The 19,162-nt window shown below is 37.3% G+C and overlaps 3 protein-coding genes across 13 annotated transcripts in view; 2 read left to right on the top strand and 1 right to left on the bottom strand.

Moving 5' to 3' along the window:
- Window positions 1-19,162, top strand: part of rgl3a (ral guanine nucleotide dissociation stimulator-like 3a) — an 89,918-nt gene that overhangs the window by 70,322 nt on the left and 434 nt on the right. The window contains exon 20 of one of the 9 annotated variants that reach the window (XM_073953604.1): window positions 686-804. The exons of the other annotated variants lie outside the window; for them this stretch is intronic. Coding sequence (XP_073809705.1) covers window positions 686-733 — 48 coding nt within the window. The 3' untranslated portion in view covers window positions 734-804. The remainder of the gene's footprint in view (window positions 1-685; window positions 805-19,162) is intronic. 9 annotated transcript variants of the gene reach the window in all.
- On the bottom strand, window positions 9,112-16,963 carry nfil3-5 (nuclear factor, interleukin 3 regulated, member 5). Of its 3 annotated transcripts, XM_073952632.1 has the most exons (3): window positions 16,708-16,963; window positions 14,861-14,932; window positions 9,112-13,192 (listed from the first exon to the last, which is right to left on the bottom strand). In XM_073952632.1, exon 3 carries the CDS (start codon window positions 12,630-12,632, stop codon window positions 10,839-10,841), a length of 1,794 nt encoding a protein of 597 aa, XP_073808733.1. In that variant the 5' UTR covers window positions 12,633-13,192; window positions 14,861-14,932; window positions 16,708-16,963; the 3' UTR covers window positions 9,112-10,838.
- LOC137495917 (uncharacterized) overlaps window positions 16,411-19,162 on the top strand; it is a 68,242-nt gene continuing 65,490 nt past the window's right edge. Inside the window, exon 1 of the mRNA XM_068221881.2 lies at window positions 16,411-16,595. The gene's annotated coding sequence lies outside the window, so the exon portion shown is untranslated. The remainder of the gene's footprint in view (window positions 16,596-19,162) is intronic.

Here is a 19,162-nt window from a genome sequence, read left to right as displayed (position 1 = left end):
ATCTATTGTTTTACTGGTGGTAAAATGGATATATGTGACTCTTTACCACAAAACCAGCCATAAACCAGTGTGATTTATTTCAAATTGAGATTTTTTACAATGTGAATAAATTATGTTTCTAATCATGTATGGTTTGTGAGTATAGGAGTTTTGGTTTACTTGTTTTAGACATGAAAGACAGTGTTGGAATTAGGCTTTTTGTCCTGGTTTAAGCTGTATTTCTATCAGTGTTGTTTGAAATATTTTCTGAATTGGCGACATTGTGAATGTTGAAAAGTACAGATGGTAAGTTTTAATACAGTATGCCATCCCTTCTGGAAAGGACTTCAGTGGTAACCGTCTTTATTTTCAGCATGATAATGATCAGCGAATGGGGTATATGCACAGCTTCAGCCAATGGATTTCTGTGACTATTTTAAATTTGATAATGTTCCTTTTACAGCATTTACATCGTAATGAAATTAAAATACAATCAGTTAAGCATTTATTTAGTTGTTTAAGCATAAAACAAGATAATAGGCTGTGTAACAGCTAGCACCGTCAGTATCAGCAGGCTAGTGCAGAAACAGAAATACTGAAGTAAAATACATTTTCATATTTTAAAGAGATGGTGGGGAAAAATGGAATTTAATGCAGTGCTTCTTGCCTGAACATTAAAAGTCTGTGTGCATATACCCCATTGCAGAGAAATCCTGTTTGTAGAAAGAAAACAGCTGATGAAACACAGACATGAAATGGCCTCCACAAGGTCCAGACCTGAATATTATAGAGGCTATATGAGATCACCCAGACAGAAAAAGAAAAGTATGACACTTATAACCTAAAGAAGAACTATGGAAAGTGTTAAAATAAGGCTGATATTACACAACTAGGTATGGGACAATAACCGGTTTCAAGGTTTACAGAGAATAGGATAATTCAAGGTTTTAAAACCGCCTAAATTTTCTGTTATACCATTCCTACAGTATGTATAAGGTTTGTTTTGGTTTATTTTTTTACATGTTTTTCGCACGTACCTGTTTCGTTATTTAGGGCAACAATACCCCCAACAAAAAAAGCAACCTCCACATCAAAAGCTACTGGTCCAAAATATTTTAAATGTTTCTTCATATGCAATATTTTGTGTTCAATGGGGGGAAAAGTGGTCATTTTTTACCCAGACATTTGAAAAGAACCTATATTGGAGCAGTAATCACAATACCGTGAAACAGTGATATTTTTATCCAAGGTTATTATACCTTCACAATGTTATGCCTACACAGCACATTATTTCAGAAAATGTCAGGACATTTAGAACAAAACAGTTTAACATTAAACATAGAGGTTTGCTTCCCACATAGCAAAATATCTTTGGCCCAGCCCATTTCCCACACAATCAACTTTTGCTTGGCCCACATGCCGCAGTGAACTACGGTACATAACTGGACCAAGTCTGGCTTCCAGACAAGGGCCAAACATGGACCATATCTGGGCCAATTCTCAGCCAAGTTACTAACTCATAAATGAGCCTGAACTGGGCCAGATTTGTTGGTGTGTCACTGCTCTAATGAAACTGATAAACCCAATATTCATTGCACTTTAGGCGTGCTATGGGCATGCTTTTTTCGGAAGTGACCTGATTGGAGGATTTTTTTTTCTTTGTTTAAAAATAATAAAAATTTATTTTAAATGTAGGTCAAGATAGGCCAAACTTACATAGCCCACATATCAATTATTAATGTCTTGGCCAAATACTACATTTACATCTTTCCCCAGTATTGTGTGCCGCCTAAAAGACGGTGCCACCTCTGCCAAACCAGGGCCATGTTTGGCCCACTTGCTGTGTGCCAATGCCAGAGAATGCCTGCTGTGCCAGATTTATGCCAAATCTGGGCCAGAATGCTTTGCTATCTGGGTTGAAGAGGAAATGTTGTGCTGTTGTTGTTCTTTTTGCACATATTTCCTATGTTTTCTGTTTGCTTTTAATACAAAAGACTGATTGTTTATATAAGTCTTAGGCCAACAAAACTGGTACAGTGCTTAGGACTTTTGCACAGTACTGTATATCTTCTAAACTCAAATTTTGTCACTGTTTTGAAGCACACTAGCTTGTAGGCATTCTTAAAACTAACTGTATACTGGTACTAACATCTAAAAAAAATGCCATTTTAATTTCACAGGACTTTAAATTCCAACAAAGGTGTTGACAATGTACTTGTGATTGTAGCACCGAAACATGGAAGCAATCACATTTTATATTATACCTGCTAATGGTGACAGATAGTGATTGAGAGTGCTAAATTATTATATTTTGCAGATAAAATAGCATGATAACTTTTTAACACCTCTGTATCATCTTTTTATTACACTGTATGTGCAGTCAGAGGATTTTAGCACTGAAATTAGTTTTGTTGTGAATGAGAAAGTTTTGTTAACCCATTGAATGAGCAAGCATGAATGGAAAGCATATTCAAACATATCCGGATGAATGCAGACGTGGCCAAACAGGCCATAATTGTAGTTATAGCATTTTGCGTTACCTAAGGGTGAACAAGAGAGAGAGAGAGAGAGGGCGGACTGAATGGGTCACAGGCTTTAGGACTGAGGGAATGGGGTGTGGGCAAGACTCTGACCTACATTCGGCTGCCCTTTCACTAGATCTGCCTCTGCGAATCACACTTCCTCTTATAAACTCTCACCAGCACTTAATATACACTCACACGTCACACATAACCCCGATTAATACACATCTTGTGATATGCTTCTACATGACACTCGTATGCTTATAAGCGCGCACGTCATCATTATAATCCTGTTCCGCATGACACACATTGGCGCTCAGACTCTTCTGCCCCTGTTTGCGCTCTCTATTTTTTGACCTACATCTTAGGCAACTGGGTTACATAACCAGAGTTATGTTGTGCTCTGGAATCCCAGCGCTCTTGCAGATGTTCAGAGACAAAACATCTTCTCTTCCCACTCCATTCCTCTCTCTCTCTCTTTCTCTCGCTGCCCTCTTTTTCCGGCTTCTTCTTCCTCTGCTTGTTTTACTCTTCCTTCACTTTTTCTGTTCTGATTTTCCTTCTTGTCCTGCCTCTGCTCTCATTTTCGTGGTCAAAAATGAGATTTTTTTTCTGCATTAAATGAATGACTTTACACTGTAAAAAATGCCGGGTTCCACACAATTGATTTGTGTTGGGACAACATGAAGGAATTAAGTTAACTTATTAGTTTTTGCAAAATCAAAAGTGCAGTAGGTGATCTGCCAAAATGCTCTCCGTTAGCATAATATCTTTTCTACACAATTTTAAAGATCTAATTAAGATAGACAGTAGACAATCCACTAGATCAGTGGTTCTCAAACTTTTTTAATCAAGTACCACCTCAGAAAAAAATTGTCTCTCCAAGTACCACCAAAATGAGCAGTATTGAAATACGATAGCGTAGTAGGCCCAGTAAAGCAGCTACAACTCTGCACAGTTAAAAAAAAGTGGCAGATTACCTTAGAAATATAGGCTTTATGTCATAAATGGCAAATTATATACATAATTTTTGATTAATTTTTAAATGTTTGTACCATGTACATGACATACATCATTCCTCCGCGTACCACTAGAAGGAAGCCTGCGTATCACTAGTTGTACACGTACCACAGTTTGAGAACCACTGCACTAGATCATGTCATTCGCCTGTTAAAAAAACTTTAGAGTATAATACTACAACAAAAAACTGTATTATATCTAGCACGTTTTCAGTTGTGTGGCAAGCAAAACTTGTCCTATGTGCTATATTTCATGCATGCAAGGATCGCTGGTCTCACTCTCTCACACGCTTTGTCCAAAAGCGACTACTGTATGCTTAGTGGTTGGCCAGTCTATGGATGTTTCCCAGTGATGGGTTGCATTTGAAAGGGCATCCGCTGCGTAAAATATATGCTAAATAAGTTGATGGTTCATTCCGTTGTGGTGACCCCAGATTAATAAAGAAACTAAGTCGAAAATAAGATGAATAAACGAATGATATACATTATTTTTTAAGGATTGTGTTAGAAATTACAAAGCAGTGGCGCAGTAGGTAGTGCTGTCGCCTCACAGCAAGAAGGTCGCTGGTTCGAGCCTTGGCTCAGATTGCGTTTCTATGTGGAGTTTGCATGTTCTCCCTGTGTTCGCGTGGGTTTGCTCCGGGTGCTTCGGTTTCCCCCACAGTCCAAAGACATGCGGTACAGGTGAATTGGGTAGGCTAAATTGTCCATAGTGTGAGTGTGTGTGTGAATGTGTGTGTGTGGATGTTTCCCAGAGATGGGTTGCGGCTGGAAGGACATCCGCTGCGTAAAAACTTGCTGGATAAGTTGGCGGTTCGTTCCGCTGTGGCGACCCCGGATTATTAAAGGGACTAAGCCGATAAGAAAATGAATGAATGTTAGAAATTAAATAGCATCATTAAATGATTGTTTTGGGCATTTTGTAAATAATTGTTTAAAATATATATGTAAATATATAACTAAAAACTATTTAAAAGACACATTTTATAGTGGAAAAAATGTAAATCATTATAATAAATTAAGGCACTATTACATATTAAAAATGATGGATTCTTAGACATATTTGTTAACCAAGTCAAGCTATAAAGTGAACAAGATGTTTGAAGAAGGATTTTTTACTCTGGGTTATTTCTAGCCCACTAATCAAATGTGTGATTGGGTGAACCTTTGTACAAAAGGTCAGATTTTCTTGCTTCCTTTGAAGCGCAAGATTTTCTTTGAAACATTCTCAGATATGGATCATTAGGCTTTGCACAAATCTGTTCATGACGATAAAGCAAAAGACAGCTTAATTCTTTTGCTCAAATAGCACTAATAGCATTTCTATAGGATAAACTGTATATCCATTATCAATGGGTCCAAGATGAGAAGAATCATTCAAGCATCAAACTAACAAATCTTGCAGTGTAAACATATTTTCATACAGTGAGCCCAGAAATAACTCATTAACACTCATTTATACTTTGCCACTATTTTTAAAACCACTTATATTTACCCATTTGTCAGCTAGAAATTTGAAATCATTCAAATTATAATACAAATTAGTATTTTCTGATTTCATTCATTTTCCTTCGGCTTAATCTGTTTTTCAGAGGTTGCCACAGTGGAATTAGTGGAGATGGGTTAGATTGGAGTTTTTCATTCATTCATTCATTTTCCTACTGCTTAGTCCCTTTATTCATCAGGGGTTACCACAGCAGAATGAGGGGGAGGGAGCGCCTCTGCAGTACATATTTTTGTAGTCTACAATGGTTTAACTTATTTTTAAAGCATTTAAAGCATACATTGAAAAAAATATACTACAATTAGTGAAAATGAATGGATTTTAATATACTTGTTCACGTTCACTGAAGCAGTACTAAACCTTTATATTTATGGGTATTTTTTAATGTAACTTCTACAAACTTATAATCCCTATGGTTTTAATATAACATCGGACAACCCGAATGAATTACAATCGAGCCAGAATTATTAGCCCCCCTTTGAATTTATTTAAATTTTTTATATTTCCCAAATGATGTTAAACAGGGCAAGGAAATTTTCACAGTATGTCTGATAATACTTTTTCAGCTGGAGAAAGTCTTATTTGTTTTATTTTTGCTCGAATACAAGCAGTTTTAATTTTTTTAAACACCATTTTAAGCTCAATATTATTAGCCCCTTTAAGCTATATATTTTTTTCGATAGTCTACTGAACAAACCATCATTATACAGTAACTTTCCTAATTACCCTAACCTGCCTAGTTAACCTAATTAACCTAGTTAAGCATTTAAATGTCACTTTAATATCTAGTTAATTATTATTTACTGTCATCATGGCAAAGCTAAAATAAATCAATTATTAGAGATGGGTTATTAAAACTATTATGTTTAGAAATGTGTTGAAAAAAATCTCTCTGTTAAACAGAAACTGGGGGGGGGGGGATAAACAGAGGGGGGGCTAATAGTTCTGACTTCAACTGTTTATGGAATCATGTATTTTATGTCAGCATACACTAAAAAAAATTTCAATGTATGTACTTAATTTATTTAGGGAAGTGTTTATAAGTTATTTAAATGGACTCAATTTAAATACATTAATTTGAACATTACTACATTTAATTTATATGATTAAATTCAAGCCCATATTAATTGTTTGCAACAACTTACCTTAAATATTGTAGTAAATCCAGTATTTTTTTTTTCGGTGTGTATATAATCATGACTTTTCTCTAAAAGAAGTCAAGAAAAGCTACATTTCATTGTCATTCGGCAGCAGTTGTTTTTGTTGTTTGCTATTGCATTGATGCCTGTACATAGTGCTCAGTTATTAAAGAGATCACAATGCAGCGTTTCTGCTTACTCGTCTGTAATCTCTCTGCAGGATGAATGACGTGTCTGCACCTCCACCCCAACCCTCACTCTCTCTGAATTCCCCTTCTCTCATCCATTCTCCTCCCCTCCACACTGACCTACTTTTCCACTGACCTGCTTTCGTAAGGATCCGCATACTCCGAGCAAATCAAAAATGGGGGAAAGAGGGAGAAAAAAAGAGAGACCAGCGCAGAGAACAAAGCACTGCAGCTTTGCTAAAAGTCACCTTGCTTTTGTTCTCGCTGCCGTAGCAACCATTCCTGCGCCACAGTTTGCCGTGCACGTCATCAACAACACTTCTTTTTTTAGTTACACACTGTTTAACTAATGTGTTCACAACAGGTGATGTGTGCGCGTTAATATGGATGATTCTGCTGGAGTAGGTTACATACTTTCAGATGATGTTGTTGTATAATAGCCGATTACTTAATGTCGGATAAGGTAGTAGGTGATATAACAAACTGGCAGTCTACCAGATGCGATAAATTAATCAATGCATAACAGGTGATGCTCGGAAACAACCGAGTGCGTTAGGAAAGAGCTTGTGGTGAAGCGGTCGAGATGTCATTTCTTGAGGCGGGAGGTTGAAAGATTGGATTATGGCCTACACTTCAAGCGATTCTTTTTTTAATGCCAGTTGATATCAGAACAGTTACATAACTTGTTTTCTGCTCTATTTTTCTTCTTTGAATCCCTGCCTGCAGAGTGTGTGTGTGTTCATGACCACAGCTACATCATGTTCTTAGTCAATGACCTCACATTGTTTCAGATTTGGTATTTTTCTGTACTTTACTGATGATTAAGTCCATAAGTGCGTGTTTTAAAGAGAGAAAATGCAAGTATTTAAGTGTATTTCAGTCGCAGCTTCTGGAGTATGATTGTGTGTGTTTGTGGGCTGTGACACAAGTGCTGTGACTTGGCCAGTGTTACATCATATTGGATGACTCTTGTGCCCTGCAGGAGTACAGAGTGTCCCTATGCATTCGCAGAGCACTCATTTCTATTAGTTTATTGTGCTAGGAGGGAAGCTGGAACCGTAATGTTTGCCGGCTGGTGTTGTTTACGGTATGACTTTATTATGAGAATTAAGACTTGTGTGTAGGCTTGGGCCTGTATAAGATTCTGACTGTATGATAATCTTGGATAAAAACATCACGGTATTGTGCTCACTGCTCTAAAATATATTCTTTTTAATTGTCTTGGTAAAAAACAAAAACTTTTTTCCTCTTTGAAAACAATATATTTAATTTTTGAAAGATTTATGATGTTTTGGAGCAGTAAACATGTCAGGCTAAATAATTCAAATGAGTCATTACCTTCTGCTCTCTTCATCAGATTTATAAAAAATATAATTATTTTATCATTTATATAATTTATTAAAAAATTAAAAAATGTAAATAAAAAAAATCTTACACATCCACTTCGGAACAGTATCTTTAAATTATTTTTTTTTACTTGGTAGCGCCAGTGCTCCCAACGTAAAATATTTAGGAGCACCAGAAAACATTTAGAAGCACCCACCAAAAAAATGAGCACCATTGCAAATTGTATTTTAAGGGGTTTATTGTATTTGAGAACAACATCAACTAGGACTAACAAAAACCAGAAACAACTATCTAACTAATGTTAAGATGACTTATTAATATTTGTGTGCAATAATTCCAAAATGTATGTCTAATAAGTATTAAATATTAATTATGATGATGATGACAATAATACTAACATTTCTCATGATCATGCTGCCTTGAATGTGCTTGAATGTAAGTTATCTGCTAAAAAAGTGTTACTTTATGAAAAATTTATTTATGGTGTGCATCAAACAAAAATGAAGCATTGCAGTAAGAAATATTTATTTTGCACTATTGTTTTTATATGCATGTCAGTCTAATAAATAATATTTCTGCTACAAAAAACAAATATTATAATAAATCATTCAATTTAAAGCTGAAAGCTAAATAGAGTAACTAAATAGAAAAATAGCATACATCTCAAGAAAGAACGGACAAAAGAAAGTAAGAAAAGTCTCACTTTCATCACTCTTTAATAGTTTTGGTTTGGGTTTTCTGTGTTTGTAGAATAAAGCAGGCGAGTTAGCCAGACCAATATATAAGCGGGCAGAGCAGGATTCACCGGCAGAATACCGCTCTTTGTTATGAGCCACAGATTCAGTTTAAACTTAGTAAAGGCGAGCTTATTTTGCGATGATGTGTACAGAATTTGATTTTACATTTAGCCGACATTTGCACTGACCACGCAGTGAATGCAACACATTGAGATTCAGGCACCTCCTCTGAAAACACTCGAGTAATTTCAGCTGACGGATCAACATTCACCACATGTCATGTCCTATGTCATCTTTGTAACTTTAGGTGGGGTTTGCAAATCTGTGTGTACTTCTCAATCTTGAGCTGTTTGCATTTCCCGCGTTAACAAAAGCTTTCTGTCAACTGACAGCGGAAAGACTGACAGCTAATATGAACCAATTCGGCGGCAGGGAAGAGCGATTCAGCACGTTTTTAGAAAAAATCTTAACAGGTCGCACAAATGCTCCCAAATATATTATGAGGTCGCATTGATTAAATTTCGCCCGCATATGCGACCTAATTGGTCGCAATTTCGAGCCCTGAGTATTACAGAAAATTTTTGACTTTTCCAAAAGATATACCTTGAAAACGATTATCTTCCCATGGCATTTTGTGTGTGGGTATTGCTAAATGAAATAAACAACATTAGGCAAGTTAAATTCAACGTACAACATGATTTATTTTTCTTTCCACTCATTTAGTGTCATTCTGAGCACCTTGACAGGTACACCAACCTCTTTTTAACAAACATTTTTTTTTTTTTTACTTAAAACTTCAGTAAATACCACACAATACACCAGGGTACAGAGGTGAAATAGATGCACAGGACATGGAAATACATACTGCATCACATTGAGGTGATCAGACACAAGAAATATGAACCCAAAGAGAAGGAAAGCATTGGAATATAAAATAAAATACAATATTAATAATAATAATTATTATAGAATGCCAAAATAAACTTGATACAAACTTAAAATACTCAAAAAGAGAATTTGTATGTACACTTTTTACAAAATGGCCAGTGCCAGGCACCTGTTTGGGAACAATAAACACAGATTTGTATAAAATCTGATGAAAAAAATTCAGTGCAGAAGCAGCTTTCAGCTGTGGTAGATTCTACAAAGACGACTAGTGGGACTAAACTGTGTGTCGGTAACACTTAGTTGTGTGTTGCAGCATTTTTCTTGTGTGTTAACTTTTATACGCAACAGTTAATGGGTACGATGATGCAATGGGCTACACACACCAAAGGAGAAACACTTCAGTTCTGCGTAACCTCAACCATTTCTTCTCATGAGGTAGCATGTGAGGCATCTCTGAAGTCTGACCACAGAGGACAAAACCATCTTGAGATGGCAATGATATATCTTACACTTTGTACAGTCCGCATATTAACTCAGGCCTTGGAAGAGACCACCTTGACATTTCTGAAAGGGCTTTTACTCTAATTTGGCTAAATGTCAGGCAGATTGCAACTTTTCTTTTGTTTTAAAAAAAGGGTTGGTCACAGTGACCTTTGGAGAGGATCGATCCATCAGGCTCCTTTACAGTGATACAACGTAATGCGGTGGACGAGAGATGATTTTTCACTGGATAACCTTGACCTATGAATGACCAAACACTATGAAGAGAGCATTCTGGTGTCTGTCAATTGGTGTAATACAGTGACATAGAGATGACGACTTAAAAAATATAGTGGAAGCATCAGACATTAAGAAAGGACTATACAGGAATTCAAACAGTAAGAAGTAGACAGTGTTTGTTGTCTTTTGCCCACTTTTCTACTCTTAAAAGATTGACATTGTCATTTTTTCATAAAATATATTGAAATATGATATGTTTAGTCATGTCACAGTATTATAATCCAAGTGCTTCAATAATGTTAAAGTCCGAAGGCAGAGGAGAGGCATAAACTGTTGAGGTTTTTTTACTTCTGAAATCAGAATTGAGAAAGAACTTTAACTCCTTGAACTTGTGGCGGAAATTGTAAGGGTCAGTAAATACCCATTTCTATAGCTAAGCTACTAAACACGGCAGAGATATGTAAATATTCAAAGGTGGAGTCGAGGTTTGCTGTACAGAGTTTTGTCGGTTTGTTTTGACAGAGGAAAAAGATCGTTTTAAAGAACTCAGTTTCCCCTTTGTAACTTTGAGTTACAGTTAAGTGCTTATGAAAGAGAGTGAGAGAACAGAGCTGCATTAAAAGGTCACAGAATTGCTCTTGATAAGAAAACAAACCAAGAACATGAGTTACTTTCTTGTTACGAATAAGCAATAGACTTCCATGCAAGTAACTGGTACCATTTCTTTTGACTTTCCATTGGATGGTAGAGATGACATTTATTAAGTCCTGTCTTAAGCGTTGTAATGTGCCAGTTTCAGTCACGTTTCTTGTTTCTGTTACCTCGTCCTCCTGAGCTCCTCTTCCCACTTTCCTTCCATCCCATGTCCTTGTCTCTTGAAGGAGACCGTTGCGTGCAAAGTTCATCTGCCGTCTCGCTTTCGCCCTCCTTGTTTCCAAAGCTGCTGCCTTGCTGCTGGTTAACCTGTGCTAACGCCAGGTATGGGTGCTGTGGCAGTGCGGATTCGGGGGACATAGCTGCTGTGGTGGCTTGGACATCTTGCGAGCCACCGTTGGACAGTGCTCTATACTTGAGCCTTAGCTTGTGAGGCAGAGCAGTGCCTTTCATTTCGCCTTGGTTGTCACCATACTGGTAAGCATCACTGGTGACCATAGTGGGCGAGGAGGCTGACTGATGGGTGGCGTGATATCCACCAATATCAGAGGAAGAGGATGAGGGAGATTCATCGTCAGTGGAAGCTTCCTTATCTGAGCTGCGTGGGTCTCCATCACTAGAGGAACTGTCCTTCCCCGAGGAAGAGTGCTCTTGGTAAAAGCCATCTGCTCTTGTGCAACCTTCATAAGTCAGCACTGGTGGCTCCTCGTTCAGAGTGCCGAGGTAGGGATTTGTCCGCTGGTATACAAGGGCTTTTCCAGCCTCATTGAGCAAATCTGGAGCAAAAGAATTAGGGGTGCTGTCTTGAACCTGACTTCTGCATTGTCCTTGAACGGTCAGGTCTTGCTGCTGTATGACGAACCGCCTGTTTTCCCCAGCATCTGCCTTTCCGTTAGTGAATTCATAGCTTGGTGAATCCAAAGACCTCCTGGCCAACTGCTGTGCCACCTCTGAAAGAGTCTCTAAACCGTCATGTCTTAGCGGGAGATTGCACCCTGTTTGGTTAAAATGAGTGATTTGCCCATTTTGTTGTGTTTGGGATGCCTCCTGCTGATCTACGTCCTCAACCCTCTGACTCTCAACAGGGTAGGAGCTGCTTCCAGAACGAAAGAGAATGACACTTCTTTGGGGTGTGGCGGATGGAGGGGCTGGATTGCTGACACTTTCTTGCTGCTCCATTTCTTGTGGTTGGTTGGACTCCAGTCGTCCAAGACTTTGATGGCCATTAAACATGCCATTAAGAACACTTGCCTCAAGCCTGTTAATGTCCATTCCGGAGCTCTCGTGTTTGATGTCAAAGTTTATAGGCTCAGGACTGTCCCTTGAAGATCCATCAGACATGTCAGACAGTGATCCACGGGGGGAGTACTTGGGTAACATTGTGTGCCGTTCAGTCCTGGTTGACTGCTCAGCCTCTGAGGAATCAGAGTTCATCATGACCTGAGAAGCACTGGAGTATCCACTGCTTGAGAAGTACGGATTCCCAGAGGTCGCTCCGGAACCATTAGCTCCATTAGCTGCTGCCTCAGCACCATTGCTTATCTGTTGGGTCTTTTCCATGTAAGAAGCAGAGCTTATGAGTCCAAATCTTAATTTCAGTTGCAGGAGTTCTGTCTTCAGCCGGACATTCTCATCGTTCAGTGCTATTACCCTGTTCTCCAGAACCATATCATTGAGCCGCCGCTTCTCCCTTGACCTCTTGGCAGCCTCGTTATTCTTGCGTCGTTTTTCCCAGTAGGATGCATCTTTCTTCTCATCGGAGATGAACTCCCGTTTCCGTCGACAAGATGAATTGGGCTTTGGTTTTATTAGACGCCCTTGACGAGGAGGGCTGCTCATTTGAGGAGATGGTAAACTCTCATTGTAGTTTGAGAATGTTTCTAATGTTTCCAAGCTGGAACCGCTGTTTTGGGTTGGAAGATTTATGCTTTCCATTGTTGTCCTATTGAGGCCAGTTTGTATGACTGGCTCTCAGTGGACATTGAAAAGTAATGTTTTTTTACTGAAGAGTATTTGTTTCTGATCGAAACTTGAAAAACGCACACGATTGTATGTATGCTGATGCACGAGGTTCTGTTTACGCCTCCAAAGAGGAACTGTAGCTTTTTCTGACTGATGGCCTTTTCCTTCCACTCTAAACAGTTTACTATATTTTCAAGTGTCCAGACTAGTCAAAAAGATAAGAAAAAGATGGAACTCTACAAAAACAACCGTCATTGGGCAGGTGTGTTCCAAGTTTTCTTCTCCCAGAAATGGGATAGTCTTTTTGTTTTTTTTGTTTTTAATCGCTTTCAGTTTTCAGACAAACTCCTTATTGTTCCCTTGTTCGTTATGTCACCTCTTTTCCTTGTTTTGTTCCTTGTTCTTTATGGTGGCCTTCAGGCTGGGATTGCTGTTAGAGAATAAACTTTTTTTAAGCACCCTCAGAAAAATGTTGGATCATTCGTCAGATCAGTCTCAGCTCAGTGTTTTATCTCAGTCTCTGTTGAACAGATCTGTAAAGACAAAGAAAACAGGGAGTGTTTACTTAAAATGTGTCCTCAAGAATGAATGAAACAACTACATCACAGAGGTAAAGATATCTGAAGTCATATAAAGTAATCAAGAATATCATATTGTTTGCAGAGCATAAAAGATTGTTCTGCTTTACTGCTTTGGTGGCATTCCTATCTTTTATCTTTTTTTTTGTAGCTTGTAGTTTTGTATGGATAGTTCATAAGTAATTTTCAGCTGCTGCTTTGATTTTATATATATATATATATATATATATATATATATATATATATATATATATATATATATATATATATATATATTATATATACCTTTGATTAATGTCAAATGATTCTAAGTCAAATATGTTTAGGTAATTTGATAAAAACCCAGTGTTCTAATCTTGGCAGCAACTAAAAAAAACTCTTCTCCTCTGTCCTACAAGCTCAAGAGAAATGTAGGTCAGTAGAGTAGCGTAGCACAGCAAGTAGGAGATCACGCCGTGCTGCAGTAGGACACTTATTGTGTAAGATACTGCACTGTCACATAATCATAGACACCTGACTGACTGCCAGGACTGCGGGGAAATGAAGCACCACAGAAGTGAACTAAAGGTGTGGAATATCCAGAAAAAAACCCCTCTTTGTATCAGTTATTTGTGTCCCAAACATTATTTATTGACAGTGTAAATAAGAACATTTAGTTCATTTAAAAAAGTACATCATGTACTGACACTTACATATTGGCCACATGTTTTTTTAATTTGTCATATATAATATATTCATATATATATATATATATATATATATATATATATATATATTTTATTATATATATATATATATTTTATTATATATATATATATATATATATATATATATATATATAATATATATGTATATATATATATATATATATATATATATATATATATATATATATATATATATATATATATATATATATATATTTTTTTTTTTTTTTTTTTTTTTTTACTTTAATTCAGTTTTGTTAGAGATTTGCATCATTTTGCAGAGGGCAACAGTAATAATTTTTTGCTTTTTAAAATGTTTGTTTATTTACCATGCTTAAATTATTAAGGATTTTTGTACTTAATTTGTTAGCTCGTTCCACTTTGCTCATCGTGAGAACCTGAGTTCATGTTACATAATCGCACAAAGCTATTGCACAAAGCTAACACACAAACTCAACACCATAGTTCAACACCAAAAAGAGGAAGAGGAACAAAAATGTTCAAAACAAACAGCCCATTGTTCTCAAAAGCAAACACAGAACTTGCATATGCCTGCTTCGTTTAAGCCTGATTGAATTTTTCAGTAAGTATTGCTTTGTATTTCTACCTCTGCGAATGGCTTTGTCGATTGTGGTCATGGCATAGCTCATTCTGAAAACATGGAAGTACAAAGTATTTGCTCCCTGCATGACCATTTTCCATAGGAACGCAAACGAGAGCAGAGGGAGGGCGGTGGACTTTGCGCGTGTGTCCCACTGACCTAGAAACCGACTGCTCCGTAAACACGGTGCGTGCGCACACTGGGTCCAACGCTGTGCTGTAAAATAGGTCAGTGGGGCGGCAACGGTGTGCGTGCGCGGGTGTGTGTCTGTGAGAGAGTGCGTCTGAGCAAGTGGGGAGGAATTATAGTGCCTACCAAAAATAGTGTGCTTGGGTGTGGGAGGAGTCAAGGATTCCAAATGGGAGACGAGAGAGGAATTTACCAGCACTGCGGAGGTACGAAAAAAAGAGCAAATACGTCAGCAACAGAATATTAGATTAAAGCGGGCTATGAATCACGCCAGTGATGCACTGATACGCTTCAGATTCAACTAGCATTTTCTTGAGAGAGGCAAGGTGATTTCAAAACTACAGGTTTTGTTCTTGTACCACAATACATTCAATCTTTTCTAATATCACAGAGTAATGTGCAGCTTAGACTGCAGGTTGTGGCTCAATGCCAGTTTGTTATCACAGTTGAGGATCATTTTAGGGCATGCTGAACTAAGTTCAAAAACCTAAGTTACTATAAATATAGTGCCTGTAAACCTTTATTTTATAATGGATAATGACTGGAGGAAAAAATAGGATGACATAACCATTCAAGCTGTTGACAACATGCACATTTGTCTTATTGGTCCCTTACATGTGTTTATTATTAATTCCTCTTTCAAGACCAATAGATCACAATTCAAAAGCTTGAGGTCCAGTTAAACACACAGTGTGGGATGGTGTTTACAACTGGATGGTTCCCTGCATGTGTTCACCCAGTCACATGCAGGCAAAACTGTTACGCCTCCAGTCTTCCAACCTAAAAGCCAAGTAGGCCAGTATGACTGTAAGATAATGCGTTGGCTAGACTCTTAAGTATAGGGGGTTAATACATAAATCACAATACCCGAAACTTCAGGTACCTTTAAGTTGATAAACTAGGATACTCCCGATTAGATTAATTTAAGCTTAGAAATAAGCTCACTACATACATACATACATACATATATATATATATATATATATATATATATATATATATATATATATATATATATATATATATATATATATATAGTCTCTGTGTGTGTGTGTGTGTGTGTGTGTGTTAGTTTTTTATACTCAGTAGTATGTATGAAGTTTGGAAGCAATGTGGGGCAGTTTTAGATTCCTGGCATTGCTGAATGGGGAGTGGTGTAATTGTAAAGGGGCACAGTGTACTCAGTTTGGGAGTTAAGTCTAGGTCAGTATTTATGAGTCAAGTATGCAATGAGGATTGCGTCACAATTTCCCCTCACATAAGATAGGATTAAACAACTAAAATGTTAGCACATCAGTTTCACAGTCGTTTAATCCCATCAAAAGTTTTGACATTGCACAATACGTACTTACATTACGCGAATTTAACCCAATGTGATGACGCAATTATTGAATACCTCGCGCGTCTTTCTTGAACATCGCGTATCCCAAAACCCCTCGCTTGGCATCGGATCGCATTATCCTGTGGGAAGATGCGGTCCACCACGCGTTGTTTTACAACCATATGCTTATGGACAAACGCTGACTCGCAACTTAGTTGAAATGCACAGTGAATATTCCCTCCGCAATGCACAGACATTAACTGACCCTCACGCGTTCGGATTTCGTAATGTTCACCACCTCCCCCACGCCACGACCGTCTCGCCTTGACATTGAATGTGAATATGTATGCAATGCACAATGCGGGTATAACAGTTAATCTGTTGCCACCTCACAGTTTACAACGGCTAAACGTGAACATTGAACAAATAATTATAACAGGAAAACAACGTATTTCTTGGTCAACGATGCATTTGAGAGAGTCATGCCGACCCCGAGTCGGTTTCCATGTGAACAATAACATGCCCTGACCACGTTGCAAGGTAAGAGCCTAGCATACAACTGCTTAGCCTGCTACAATCTCCATAAAACACAATACACACATCACACACATCCTAACATAATATATAATAAACCAACAGCAGTTTAACTCACCTGAGTCAAATAGCGCATTCCTTTCGTTAAACACAGGAATCCTCTTTATTCTTCAATAGATCGTTCCTCCGTGTCTCTATATGCAGTTAATCGTCCCGATTGTGTTCTTTCGTCCTTTTACAACTTCAGTCTGGGATGAAAATGTCCCGCGTGGGTCGTGATCCACTCACCGGCTTTGTGTCGATTAATGTGACTCCCTGAATGTGCTGCTATTCGCCGTCTACCTCTCCCTCCCTCTTCGTCCTTATGTTATGTCGGAGGCTTTGCTCCAGTTCTCCTCTCTTACACACACGTACGCACACACACTCGCAAACACACACCTCTCGTCGTCCTCGAATGTGTGTTAGTAGGTCAGCGGTTGCATAACACGGAGCTTTGGGTGCCTAGTCACGTTTTTTTTCATCATGACGATACACAAGCCTCCGCTCCTGCCTAAATGACCGAAGGAACGGACGGAGGTTTTCAAACTAGCTTTTCCTCCGGTTCACCGTGAGCACATTCAGCCCGTACACCGAGCTGCAGTTGCTCCAACACGCCTCTGTGTACGAAACACTTCAGCTTCACTGGAAGACCTAGGTTACGAGACTAGTTAACTGTTGCGTAAATATTCACTATTACATAAAAGTGCTCGGTGTGAGAAGTCTCACTTGATGATCGAGTCTAATTTGTATTTGGTAATATTATCTATCTATCTATCTATCTATCTATCTATCTATCTATCTATCTATCTATCTGTCTGTCTGTCTGTCTGTCTGTCTGTCTGTCTGTCTGTCTGTCTGTCTGTCTGTCTGTCTGTCTGTCTGCCCGTCCGTCCGTCCGTCCGTCTGTCTATTGTGGATAGTATGCAGATAGATATCTAATATATCGAATTTTTAAATTTGGAAATAATATCTATCTATCTATCTATCTATCTATCTATCTATCTATCTATCTATCTATCTATCTATCTATCTATCTATCTATCTGTCTGTCTGTCTGTCTGTCTGTCTGTCTGTCTGTCTGTCTGTCTGTCTGTCTGTCTGTCTGTCTGTCTGTCTGTCTGTCTGTCTGTCTGTCTGTCTGTCTGTCTGTCTGTCTGTCTGTCTGTCTGTCTGTCTGTCTGTCTATAGGGTGGATATGCAAATTCTTGTATAATGCAAAGATGCAATATGTTTTTTTCACATACAAAAATACTAAATGATATCTTGCATTTGCATGTTGAAACCTTCCCTTTCTTCTTCAAAATATTAGCAATTTTTTGTTTTAGAATAGTTGACCATGTTTTTGACCACGTTCCACTATAGTTATGTTATAAAAAGTTGTGAAAATGTAAAAAGTACAAATACAAAAGGTATTGTTGATGTCTGCCTCTTAAACAGTTTATTTTGTGTTGTAATGTCTATGTCTGTAAAAAAAAAAAAACAGGTCTAATAGTTTTACAGGTAATTTGGCAATTACTATCTTTGTGCTCAAGGTCATAATCTTACAAGAGGTTTAATACAGCTTGATGCTTATATTTTATCAAATCGTTTACTGCCAAATCAAGAAAACTATTAAACATTGCATGTTATGCTAATGGCGATGCAGTGGCGCAGTAGGTAGTGCTGTCGCCTCACAGCAAGAAGGTCGCTGGTTCGAACCTCGCCTCAGTTGGCGTTTCTCTGTGGAGTTTGCATGTTCTTCCTGCACACTCGTGGGTTTCCTCTGGGTGCTCCGGTGTCCCCCACAGTCCAAAGACATGCGGTACAGGTGAATTTGGTAGGCTAAATTGTCTGTAGTATGTGTGTGTGTGTTTCCCAGAGATGGGTTGCGGCTGAAAGGGCATCTACTGCTGAAAAATGTGCTTTATAAGTTTTCGGTTCATTCCGCTGTGGCGACCCCGGATTAATAAAGGGACTAAGCCGACAAGAAAATGAATGAATAAATTTTATGTTGACTTAAAAACTATTAAAGTTGCAACTTTAATTTCTGTCGAGGAATTTTGTATTATCTACTATACATGTATTTTATATTCAATTTATGCATTATATATTATATTTATGTAATATGTATTATATTTACAATATATTATATATATATATATATATATATATATATATATATATATATATATATATATATATATATATATATATATACAATGTTATGTCGTATATGAGACATATATTTATTTTATACATTCTTGTGTCAATACATAACAACAATAGACAATTTTACGTGTAAGTGTTTTCTGACTTTGTTATTATTAGTAGTAGTGTTACAAAAATAAATAATATACTTATTATTTTTATGATAATGATTATATAATTTTGTAGTTATTACTATATTATAATAATAATAAATGATAATAAATGACATTATTTTATATTATGCAAATATAAAATAATGTAATTTATTATTATAAATTGTTGTTATGACGTTATTGTTGTTAAAATGTTATTAATATTTGTATAATTCAATTATATAGTCAATATTT

The sequence above is a fragment of the Danio rerio genome, chromosome 6 (assembly GCF_049306965.1).
Source record: "Danio rerio strain Tuebingen ecotype United States chromosome 6, GRCz12tu, whole genome shotgun sequence".
Lineage (NCBI taxonomy): Eukaryota > Metazoa > Chordata > Actinopteri > Cypriniformes > Danionidae > Danio > Danio rerio.
Note: the sequence above shows the minus strand (reverse complement) of the source record. Positions and strands in the feature narration are given on the sequence as shown.